This window comes from Acomys minous (assembly GCF_964271855.1).
Source record: "Acomys minous genome assembly, chromosome: 7".
Taxonomy (NCBI): domain Eukaryota; kingdom Metazoa; phylum Chordata; class Mammalia; order Rodentia; family Muridae; genus Acomys; species Acomys minous.
This window is the reverse complement of record NC_140488.1, coordinates 65,998,689-66,011,895: the sequence shown is the minus strand read 5'-3', so window position 1 is coordinate 66,011,895 and position 13,207 is coordinate 65,998,689. Positions and strand designations below refer to the sequence as shown.

The 13,207-nt window shown below is 33.9% G+C and overlaps 1 protein-coding gene across 2 annotated transcripts in view; it reads right to left on the bottom strand.

The window, feature by feature from the left end:
* The window catches only part of HDX (highly divergent homeobox), a 115,889-nt gene that overhangs the window by 79,927 nt on the left and 22,755 nt on the right, over positions 1-13,207 (bottom strand). Inside the window, exons 2-3 of one of the 2 annotated variants that reach the window (XM_084790749.1) lie at positions 12,285-12,431; positions 1,433-2,542 (exon numbers count right to left, since the gene is read on the bottom strand). In XM_084790749.1, the coding sequence (XP_084646875.1) occupies positions 1,433-2,542; positions 12,285-12,431 (1,257 nt within the window). The remainder of the gene's footprint in view (positions 1-1,432; positions 2,543-12,284; positions 12,432-13,207) is intronic. The other variant, XM_084790750.1, reaches the window with a different exon arrangement.

The following is a 13,207-nucleotide window of genomic DNA, read 5'->3' as shown; positions in this document are numbered from 1 at the left end:
GTTAACCCAGAAGCAGAAAGAGTCAAATGGTATATACTCACTATATGGTATATATTTGGACACTAGCCTAAGGGGCGTGGCCTATTAAATTCTTCATTACCAGGAAAGTGGGATGGAGGGAAGGACATCCTATTGGGACTCTAGGTGAGAGAAGCATGGGAGAATGGGGAAATAGAAGGATCCAGATGGCCTAGGACAGGTGGATCTGGGCCCAGGGGTCCTGCTCAAACTATGGCACTAGCCAAGGACAATATGTACAGTAAACTTCGAACCCCTACCCAGATCTAGCCAATGGACAGGACGTTCTTCACAGTTGAGTGGAGAGTGGGATCTGACTTTCACACGTACTCTGGTGCCCCATATTTGACCACATGCCCTGGATAGGGAGGCCTGGTGGCACTCAGAGGAAGGATAGCAGGCTACCAAGAAGAGACTTGATACCCTATGAGCATGGACAGGGGGAGGAGGTCCCCCTCGATCACAGTCATAATGTAGAGGAGTAAGGGGAAAATGGGAGGGAGGGAGGAATGGGAGGATACAAGGATGGGATAACAATTGGGATGTAATATGAATAAATTAATAAAATATATTTTCAAATGAAAGCTTTTGAGATAGAATTATAATTCACGGTTAAGAGTATTTGAAACATATCTAAGCAACTGAATATGTAAAGCAGTAAAGAAATAGTCTTGTTTGGTTCCCAGGTCTAATGTTTACTAAAAATCTTACTCTGGATATATCTTTTCCTGGTAAGTGCCATACGAAAGATTATTTGATTAATGCTGAACTTAACATTTAATCAGGCATCTACTTTCAAACAAATAAAAAACAACTGTAAGCTCTAAGTTGTTAGCTATTATCATCTAAAGTGCTGACTGATTTGCCTACCTATACATCCAAGGAAGGCAATTGGGTACATAGGCAATTTAATCTCAATTTAGATGTGGGAAATGTTATGCTTCCTATAAAGGTACTATTTCTTGAATAAAAATGTGTTTTCATGTCAATGGTAAGGTGCTATTAAATGTCATATATTCCTTTAATTTTTTTTAAAAAAGACCTCTTCATTTCTTTCTTTCTTTTTCTTTCTTTCTTTTTTTTTTTTTTTTTTTTTTTTTTTTTTGGCTGTCTTGCACTCACTTTGTAGACCAGGCTGGTCTCGAACTCACAGCGATCTGCCTGCCTCGGCCTCCTGAGTGCTAGGATTAAGGCGTGTGCCACCACGCCTGGCTTGACCTCGTCACTTTTAAGTGTAATAACGAAAATACAACATTCTTCAAGGTGTTTACTGCCATCCACCATTTTCAAATAAAAGTACCAAATTACTTCAAAATATGAGTTGTGGCCTAGGCTGTAATCTAACTGTACACAAACATCATTTTTAAAACAAGCATGCCAATAAGAATCTTTACAAAATAAATTTATACCTTACCTGGTAATTGTTTTGGTTTTGTGATAACCTCAATTGGTTTGATGATACAAAATGTGGTGAAAAATTACTCCGTGATGGATTAGTATTACTGTACATAGTACTAGATGCTGTGTGTAATGAGGTCCGTGGTGTTATATGGTAGTCTCTATTTTGATACATTACATTGTCTGACAAATCTCTAATATTCACCATTTGCGAATTTGGCAGGTTTCTTCCTGGTCCAGGCAAAGTTGTACTTTGGTTCTCAGCTCGAAGGGAATTGCCACTTTCATAAAACCTTGAGTAGCTTGTTATCTGTGCTCCCATTGATGCCAGTTCTTCTTCTCTGGCATATTCATCCTCTGCATCTCCAGTCTCCATTGCAATGGACAAATAATTTCCTTCTGCTGAGCCAGGCTTCTGTGTGGTATTTCCTCCAAGAATTCTCTGAGGGTAATCACTGACTGCCAATGAAAACACCTCACGAATTTCCAAGTTCTGTGTTCTACAGTAAGGGTCTCTTAGGGTTGGCTTTTGAGCACATAAGTTATGTGATGCCAGACTTGCATGTTCAGCTTTATATGACCTTTGAATCGCAGCTGGTTCAATTTTGCAAGGTCGGTGGCACCCAGATGGCTTTTGAGGTACTGTCATTTCAGAAGCTTGCACAGGAGAGCTTCCATAGCTTTTCTTTGTGTGATTGTACACTGAGTTTCCAGCATTTAGTACGCTTGTCTGTCTTGACAAAATAATTGTCTTTTCCCCTAGGAGCACAGAAGCATTTTTACAGTGTGCTACTTGTCTTTGAACAGGAGTGTGCAATTGAAACTCAGCGTCATTTTTACTGGCTGGTTTCTGAATAGGAATTTTGTGTGCTTCGGTAATCTGTGTATTTGTATGCTTTGCTGTCCCTTGCTTACTTGATGAGCTTGCTGGACTATATATACCAGTTACAATGACATCATTATTGGCAGAAGTCCAAGAAGATTGCTGGCTTGAAGGCCGGGCAATATTAATCACATTTCTGACTGTAATATCTGGAGCTGCCAATGAGGTACCAGAAGCAGTTCCTGCTGTTCCTGATTCAGAGTTCTTACTACTCATTTTTCTCCGCTTATTGCCAACCCACGTCTGAAAGGATAAAGAAAAAAATGGCAATATGAAAAAAGTAAACAAATTTGGAAAAAAATTTCTAAGTGATAAATTATATTCTTCTTATCGAAACAAAGCCTACACATGAACAAAAATAATCCAATAAAAGTCAAAGTAACCAAAGTGTAAGAGCAAACATGATTAAGGACTCAATAAACACTTGAGAACATTAGTAAGAGCCTATTACTACTCCTCTCTGCCATAGATCCATCCAATTAATATATAGTAAGAACTGCCAAAAATGCTTAAGAATTTTAACATTGTTTTTGTCCTTTGCCCCATTAAATAATTTTCTAGGAATAGCTCTTAAAATGTATTTATAGTTTGACTAGTTATAACTCTCTGCTTTTATCCCTGCCCACAGCAAAACAAAACAACAACAAAACAACCAAAACTTCCTATAACCAAACATGATAGGAGCACAAATCTGAGTATAAAAATAGCTATGGGGACAGAAATATGATGAAGACATAGTGTCCATTTTGAAAATAATAGCAGTAGCTTCCCACTAGGGCTGATGACCTTGCCAACTATCGGGTTTTGACAAGGTTGACAGTGCCAGTAGTGGATTCCTTCCTGTAGAACAGGTCTCAAATTTGATCAGAGTGGTTGGTTACCCAATATACTTGAGTCCCCCTTACTCCCCAACCTATAAGCAAATAATAATAGCCATAGGGAAGGCTTACCAGGTTCCAACAATCCCTGAGGATCTATAAGCAGTTAATAGCTTCTGGGGTAAAGAAAATACATTTTTTTCTTTAGTGGCTTAGCTTCTAGTAACAAACCCATGCTCCTGTGTTTCCTTACCTAGTACCCTGAAAACAGCCCTAATAAAATTTACAGTCATCAGAATCAGATATAAAAAGAGAGACAGAGTAGCCAGATTTGGTGGCTCATGCCTTTAATCTCAGTACTTGGGAGGCAGAGCCAGGCGAATCTCTGTGAATTCAAAGCCAGTCTGGTCTACAAAGTGAGTCCAGGACAGCCAAGGATACACAGAGAAATCCTGTCTCAGAAAAAAAATAGACAGATAGATAGAGATACACACACAGGAAGAAATTGAAAAGGGGCATGAAAGTAGAAATGTGACTTGGAGGAAAAAGGAAGGGCATCATATGAAATGGGAGGTGAATCTGATCAAAACATATACATTATGAAAATGCCACAGTACAATTCAATATTACATAATATATGCTAATAACTATTAAAATGTAGGCACAGATGTAGACAAAGTTTATAGTTAACCATATTCATTATACATTTATTTATAATATCAAAAAAATGAAAGCGCACTAAGGGTCAGTTCTTTAACTCATTAGAAAATGCTCATTGTATTATTAATCAAATATGTATGCATAATCATCAGGCTAAGTGACTTCTATTGTAGGGAAACATATGGTTAATTTCATATTACTATTTATATCATTCTCAGAAATACTGATTATTATACACATTATCTTGCATACATTTTTGTTGTCATGCAATACTAGAAGAGAAATAACTAAAATCTCTATTCTCTAGCTGCCCTCCAACAAACAAAAATTTTGTATTCCTCAAAATCTTCCGTAGTTTTTACTAATCTAAGAATTGATCTTTTAAAAAGTACATATTTTGATTAGATTTCTGATGATTGCATTGTTTTGATATCATGCATTACATGTGCTTAATTTTATATTAGGATATTCACCATTTAAAACTGATTTCTAAAGACAATTTTCTATAAAGATAATAACTTGGTTACACAATGCCATTGTTTTGGTTTGTCATTAATTTATGGTAGTCATTTACCTTTTTTTACTTTTTTCTACTTAAAAAGTTTTGTACAATGAATATGCATTACTTTAAGAACAGAAAAAACTTTTGAATAAAGGTAATACAATAGGTTGGCATTTAAGATTTAATTATAAAATATATTTTTCTGTATAAATAATTTATTATAATTGCCTTCCTATAATTCCTCTGAATCATGGTTCTCTTAAAATACACAATAAAAATATTGCACTCCATAATGTGATTATGCAACTTTATATTCAAAGTATATATCATATGATAAACTACTAAAACACTATAATCTCTTAAGAATTAAACAAAATAAATGAGTAAATGAAAATCTTAAATAAACTAATCTCACATATAAATCATGTAAGGTTGATTTCTGGAAATTTTTAACGATGTGCTTTTGAAAACCTCATAAATTATCCAATTTCCAGTGTTTACACAATGCAGAGAAACAGCAATAATGCTGCTGTAATACTGTATGTATGTACTAGATTCTACAATGGCTATATTTATATATTTTAGCTATTTCAGTAGGTGCTACTTTTTAAATTATATACATGAAGAACTGAGGCCCCAAAATAATAGCATTAGAGAAAATAACTTGCCAGCAAGTCGCAATGATTCAGTGAATTCTGCTTGATTTCAAATGTATTCTTCTTCCATTACCTCATATAAAGTGCCTGGTATTTGCTGAACCAGTTATCCATTGACCATCTTACTTTCAAGATTACATTTTCAATACAGAAAGTATTCTAGAAACTGTGATGTTCCCTGTTGCTTTACATAATATAGTGGGAATTTTAGACTTACTTTGATTTCTTTGAACAAGAGAAGAAAGATTTACAAGCAGGATCTGAAATGTGTGTAAGTATAAATATTCACAAGAGAAAGAAAAATATTTTTGGGTAAACATAATTTCCCAAAAGTAAATTTCATAAATGTAAATATTAAAATCTTTCCAGTTTTTCATTTAAGATGCATAAGAATGATGTATTCTAATATTGTATACACATATGCCACTAAAGTTAAAAAAATATTGAGGAAAAGCATAGCAAATTGGTAAAATTTGAATCCAGACTAGAGAACATCTCTGGACCATATGTCTTACTTATATAATTCTACTGTTTATGTATATAGCTGTATATTATAAATAATAGTATATATATTATGTACACATCAAAAGAAAAATATCATGTACATCTAAAATTCAGCTATCTAGAATTCAGCTACCCAAAAACCTCATTTATCTGGAACACAATCAACACTGATTTCACAAGATCAATTGATGTAGCTCATCAATACAGTGATCATTAACCTTGTCTACTTTCTCTGATTTTACAAATATTTTGAACAGGAACAGTATCATACTTTCCCACAAATTAAAAGCATCAGAAAAGTAGAATCAATAATAGAGGTTCTTGTGATCAGGCTCCCTGATAATACTTAAAATCAAGCACTTAAACATTGCTCGTTAAAAAGAAGGGGGAAAGGAAGTAGGCTCAGTCTCCTAGCAACTACTCAGGGTATGAATATGTGTGTGGACAAGGAAATGGAGGTAGTTAAGTCAAGAGGTCCCACACCCTGGACTCCATTTGATATTCGTTTCTTTTTCCTGCAAAGCCATTTAACGGCAGTGGGAGTTTATATTTGTATTTATTTTCATTCATTTACAGATCAGTAAAGTGATTTAGGATTCTGGGTATTGTGAGAGGTAGCAAAGTAAGTGGAAAGGAAAAGAGTAAAAGCAGACTGGAAGGAAAAGAACAAGGGGCTGAAAAAATTAACTTTGAATTAAGGAATAGAGTCTAAGGGGGGTATGGTAGTCTTGATAATTGCTTTTGGGTTGATGGAAAAGCTGAAGGTGTGGATGGCACTTTTAAATAACTACAGTTCTGAATAAGGCTGACATAGACTTATTGGCCCAGATTCCCAGATTGTGCTTCGAAAACTAGAATTTAGTAGCAACATAATTTCTGGAGGTCTGGATATCCTGACAGAGAAATGTCCAAATTTAACCTACCTCAATTTAAGTAGTAATGAAAGTCAGAACCACAATATAGGAACTTTGCCTTGATTTGTATAACTGGGAGATCATAAAGTATTTTTGAACTGCTACAGCAACCACACACTTAGAAGGATTTTCATCAGGATGAATCAGACTCAGAAGAGAAGAGAATTCTAAGGATGGAAATGAAGGAGGAAGAATAAGAGGATAACGATGAAACAGGCTCAGATTCAGGAGAAGAAAAATGAATCTCATATCAAAGAAAAAATAAAATCAAGATAAATATGATGGTAACTATGTTAAAGAGGAAAAAGAAGGTCTTTGGGAAGAGGAAAGGAGATACAGAGGATTTATGATTCTAAAATCAGTTTTGCTAGTATTCTTGAGTATGCAAAACTGTGTGATCCATTTTGTTTCTTCATGTATAATAGACACATTTTAGGAATAATACTGTGTAGCAAGCCATTCATTAACTTTCATTTTGAAATTCTCACAATGCTTTAAGAAGATAAATTTTTGGTTTCATAGTATTTTATGCAAGAAGTTAACAATATCTTACACCATATTATTAGGATAAAGAAACAGCATCTTAGTGCAAGTCAAAGGCTGAACCATTGATCAATATTAATAAAGATGTTCAGCTCAAATTTTTCACTTATTTTCCCAAATGATTTTTATACCAGTCCTGTGCTATATTTCTGAGTAGAACCTTTAATTATCCTTCTTATAAATTTAGAGCATTAACAAATACAAGATTTAAGTGAAATATAGTAGGCAGCTGGAAGAATAGTTGAAAGCAAATCAGTATTAAAGTTTATATTTACTTTCAATACATTGTTATTAAAATAAACATCTGAGGTATGTACATATGCTTGCTTATACGGATACTAAATAAAATATAATGAGTAGGTAAGAATATCTCACTTGTCATGTTGACTCCATCCGTGTTCAAAGCAAACACTTTTTAAATATTGGGCATTTGATTTTTCTGTTCATTTCCATACTTGTAAATTTGCATTATGCAGTATCTCTGGCACATGCTAGCCTATGTACCCAAGGACAATATTGAAGTTGTGATTGTGATTGCCCACACCTTAACCTCCTTCCAGTTGTTTACCACACCACCCAATCTATGTGTTACTGAGGACAGAACCCAGGGTTTCTTACATGCTAGGCAAGTAGTATACCAACCAAGCTATATTTCCAGCCCTATTTTTTAAAGTATCACTATACTAATTGCATTTATCTGAGATACATTTAAATTATGTACTATAGTACTACCATTGTTTATTAGTTTGTTTTTAGTTTAGATGTATGATTTCTTTTTCTTTTGATATAGGGTAGCCAGGCTGTCCTTTAACTTACTATATGTCAAAGGACGAGCACAAAATTCTAAATACCCTGTTTTCACCTTCCAAGGGCTCAGATCACAGGTGCGCATAACCATGCCTTGCTCTTTGAATTGGTGCTTTAAAATTAAAACTATAAGTAGAGACAGTAAAAATGTTTCAGAATTGACTGAAATAAAATACTTGGGATAAACTTTTGTGGGAGGATTACAATCTCAAAAGAAAAAAAAATGACCTAATATTAACAATAAAGTTTCTATTTTAGTCATGAAGAGTTGTCATTGTACACTTGATGTGTATGCTTTTTGAGACAGGGTCTCACGCAGGTCAGGATGGCCTCGGCATGCTATGTCCCTGTAATACGAATTTCATTCACCTTTTTCAGTTGTTGTCTTGGAGGACTACTGTCTCTATATGGTATCTAGGCTTAGTCCTGGAATCTTCTAGCCTTCGTACAATCTAACCTAGGCCTAGAATGTTCTCAGCATCTGAGACTTAGTGCTTAATAAACTTACTTATTCTTTCTAAGGTCTGGGCTGGCTGGTTCAACACAGCTATTCTGGCACAAACTCCTCTCCCAGCTGACTTACTCAATCTGGCTTCTCTCTTGGCCCAGAATTACTCTGCTTGGCCTTAAACTAACTCCAGCAATCTGCTCTAATCTTCTGGCTCATTCCATCTTCACCTGAACTCTCTCTCTGCAACCTGTCTCTCTATTACTGTTCCAGTAATACTGTCTCTCTCTCTCTCTCTCTCTCTCTCTCTCTCTCTCTCTCTCTCTCTCTCTCTCTCTCTCTCTCTGCACTGACCCTTAAGTATCTTCCCTTTCCTCTCTCTTCTTGTGAGAATTGGGCATATCCTATTACATCAAATCTTCTGTGATTCATCACTTTTTCTGCCACTCAATTAAACATCACTTTCAAACATGGGTGCTTCCTTCTACAAACTAAGTTTTCCTTCATTGTTTGGGATTAAATGTTTGTGCCACCACTCCTAGTGGCTTTTCTTTACTTGATGCTTGCTCTATACCAGGCTGGCCTTGAACTCAGACCTGGTTGCCTCTGTCTCCTGGATTAAATGCCTGTTTGTATTTCAACCATATCACACAGATATAGGAGGTCTTCGGATGTGATCTCTTGCCAGAACAACCATGTTATAAATTAAAATTCCTCTACATGTACCCACAGGTGACATTTGATTTCCTGATTCTCTCCCAACTTTTTCTTCCAAGTGCCAGGACTACAGGTGTGCCCCCAACCACACCTGATTTTAGAGTGCTTATGTTAAGAATTATAGGCAACTAGGCAAACCTGCAAACAGGAGAGGTGGTCTTCCTCAGGGAAGACCACACAAATTGGTTGCCCAGTGACAAATAGTGATTTCTAGAAATACATACAATTATGCAGACTGAGGAGGATATATTCAGGAATATATATGTATACACATAAATGTATGCATGCAATAACAATTAGTGAAAAAGGAGGCCATGAATTTAAGGAAGAATTGAGAGGCATGTATGGTAGGGATTAGAGGGAAGAAAAAGAAGGGAGAAAAATCTAAAACAAGTGTAGTAAAATAAATTTTAATGTTACATCACTTCTGGTTGATTGACATTAGTTATTCTAGGCTGGTGTCTAGGCTCATTTGGATGGAGTAACTCTTAGATTTTTCTTCATCTACATAATCTCCATGTCCTAAATGTTTCTCTTTTGGAACAATAAAGAAAAAATATGCATCACTGTCTCTTTTCTAGAAATTGGTAAACTTACACCATAATAAAGAATTAACTTTGTCAAAAGTGGGGGTGGGGAGGGAGAAATGTGATTAAATTACTGTATATTTACTTTTTAAAAAATCATCTTACCAGTATAAGCAAATCCACAGTCCCTTGGTTTATAAACATTTAGAATATCCAAAACCCTTAAAAACTTGTTTGTTTCATAGTGGGTATTTTGTGCAGATTTTGTATTTTGTAGAACTTTGGGATTTTTTAATGCTTTTGTATGGCAATATCTGTTTTCTTAAATCTTCAAAGTTAATACTTCTGTACAGTTTCTTTTTTGAGACAGGTTTGGGCTATGTAGACAGGCTGGCTTTGAACTTGTAGGGACTCTCCTATCTCTGCCTCCCCTATGCTGCAATTATGGGCATGCATCACCACATCCAGCTCAACAGTGCATTGAATAAGCCATAGAGTGTTTAAAAATACAGCGTTCCTGATCCATAAGAAAGAGACAGAGGAATCATAAAAACAATGTAATGAAATCCACTATTTAGTATATTAACATAAACTGATAAAACCATTTCATAAGAAATAACTAAACAACAAAAATCTAAGAGTCCAATTATTTTCGAAGATCCCCGTTGAAAAAAAAGTACAGAAACATATACTTAAGAAATACTTCTAATTAAAATGTTGAAAATAAAGAAAACTCAATGCTTGAGGGTTAAGATTTAAAATTTTTCAGTGCCTATCTGATATAAATGTCCACCCTTTGTAAATGCCTCATTCATCAAAAAGAAAAACATGTCAGACTAAACTGGTGCAATGAGAATCTAAGGTAATGATGTAGCAAATATACTATAACAGGAAAAAAGAAAAGAAATGGATTTGAATTGCCAATATTTGGAAGTCATAAAGTTCTCTTTTAGATCTATCTTAGAAATTCATTACCTCTAAGGTTCATTTTTCAGTACAGCAATTTATTTTTATATATAACTAGCATTCTATAATCATTGCCACTACTTATTATTTTCTATTCATTTTGGGGAAATTAACATACAAAAGAATGGTTTCATTAAAGCATTTTCAAACTTTTGTGTTCCAAATTTCTTTACCCTTTTTTATATCTCACTATTTGTTCTCTCATCTGTTTGCTTCATTTTGATTTTTGTTTGGATGTTTTATTTAATGTTTTAAGTTCACTTTACGTATGAAGTGAATACTTAATATAATGGACTTAAGTTCTTGTGAGAAACCTAAAATAACTTTACATTAAAAATAATAAATATCTCTCTCAAGTGGAACATATAAAAAGCAAAAGATAGAGGTGATCATAGGTTTACAAATTGACAAACTGATCTGCTGAGCTTTTGTATGAGTGGAAAAGAGTTAACATTATATTGGGATTTAAATTTGAAACAATGACCTTGTGTACCAATGATGATTTCCTGGAATGAAGAGAACTGATTTCTTCACAGAAGTCCTTATATCTATACAATATCACAGTCATAATACTACACTCTCAGAATAATAATCTAATACCCTCATTATTTTAGATTTTCACTCCATGCTCAATAAAAGTATAAAGATCTATATTTCTATAATTTCTATACTGAAATACAATATTAGTTATAAAGGAAAGAGTGCAATAACAAATTTGAAATATGAAAGATGGTCCACATTGCAGCTGCCTGGCAAGATGATTTAATTCAAAGTAATGCTGAGACAAAGGGAGAAAAAGTTCAAGGAAATATCAGCTGGAAAAAAGTTTATTTGTATGAAGTGCAATCTCATCAACTTGAAATGTTTTATTATTTTTACTAAAGCTATTAAACATTTTCCTTTGAGACTCAATAGTTAATTTAAATGGTGTAAGGAAAGCTACCAATAGGAGATATTTCTAGTTTTTTGCAGAAATATGAATCTGACAGTTGATCTCAGATAATACGAATACTTTTCCCTGTAATTTATGGCATAATTTCCTATTTAAAACTAAAGTATTCTTCAGTTCTTAAGAAACACTTTGAATACAGTTCTATGTAAAAATCTTTTCTCTAGGATCTTTGAAGGTATAATTGTACAGCAAAATGAACTTGAAAAACGTATATCCTTCATTTCCCAAAATTAGTCTAGTGAATGCCATTGATTGGAAAGTTGTGAATCTTTGTAAAATGTTTAAATAAACATGAAAGGACCAACACATTCAATAATATCAGTCACTAGTTCTGGTAGATTTATCCGTTGCCTCCTCTCCATCACCTCATTGCTTTTCAGGAATGTGAAGCAGCTCTGGTTTTGGTCTTTTTTTTTTTTTAACAGAGTAAGAATGGTTGCAATAATTTCTCTCTTTGAGAATCCCTGTCTCTTAATCACTAACCATTATATAATATATATATATAATATATATACATATATAACTTAGAAACAAAAGGTATCCCTAAAACCAATTTTACTTTCCTAAAATGAAAAACTCTCATATCTGAAGAAAAATTCTAAATACAACAAAAAGGTTCAGAAAAATCTCTGTGTCACTATCATGGTGAAGGCTCTGTGTAAATTAAATGAGAGTTTCAATAAAGCATATGATCAACAACCCATAAATAATGTTACTGGGATTTATTAGTTCAAAGATTTATACACAAGATATGTCTATACTGCAAGGGTTCTAGTTTTTTCAAGGTATTTATGAAAACAAATATGTACTATGTGAGTATCTCTATTTATCAAAATAGTATTTTTACATCAGGGAAATGAAGCTGTATGTAAAGTTAGGACTTCATTCCCTGAAAAATTTTTTTCTTATAGTAAGCGAATATCATTTGTAATAAAAAGCTATAAATTCAAGTGCAAGACCTCAATACTTACCCTGACTACACTGAAGTCCAGCTTAGTCTCCTGTGCACACTGTAATATGAGCTGAAAGCAATTTTTACTTTGATTTGTCATTCCATTTTCATAATAACGCTGTAAAATCCTTTGTTGTTCTACAGTAAATACAGAACGCAGATTCATCTAAAAATAAAAGAAGATACTCTGAAAATTGGAATAAAAATTTGGTAGGTGTAGAATTTGAACACTTTTGGTTCTTGATACAATCTCAGTGCTTCTAAACTGCAGAATTTATTTAAATAAATTAATCCTCAGTAATGGGCAGTAATTTGTGTGTGTTAAAGGGAGACAGCTTCTCCCTGAAAAATATATACAAACATTTAATTTGCCTTTAAAAGCACAAACTTCAAAGACATAAACAGAAAATGAAAAAGAAAAGAAAAAAGAGGCAAGCCCCTATCTGGTTATTGTCAGTACATGGGAAAAAAGGCTTTCACTGAAATAAATATTTATGGCTAGTAAAGCCAGAGATGGTGTTAGCCATACAGAGTCAATTATCAACAGGGACACTCACTGTTCTTTGTCAAGAAAAACATCTGGCATTTGTCTTCACAGTCAGAAAGCTGTGTTCAGAAATAAAGGGGACTCTTTTTCCTCATTCTGAGATAAAAAGAATTTTATTATATATTTTAAAACCTCTCTTTTAATTTTTATTTGTAGTTTTTGCTCTTGAGATGGGTTCTCATGTAGCACAGGCTAGCCTCCAACTCCTTATCTTCCTGCCTCTAGCGAATGCTGAGGTTACAAGAGTCACAAACACCTCCAGCTCAACAAAACATTTCATAATGGCTTAGAAACAAATAAAAGGGGCTAATAACCACAAAAGTGCCTTTCCTTTATATAATATTAACCAACATAATTATTTTAATAACTATAGTATCTAAATGAAAATTCAAAAT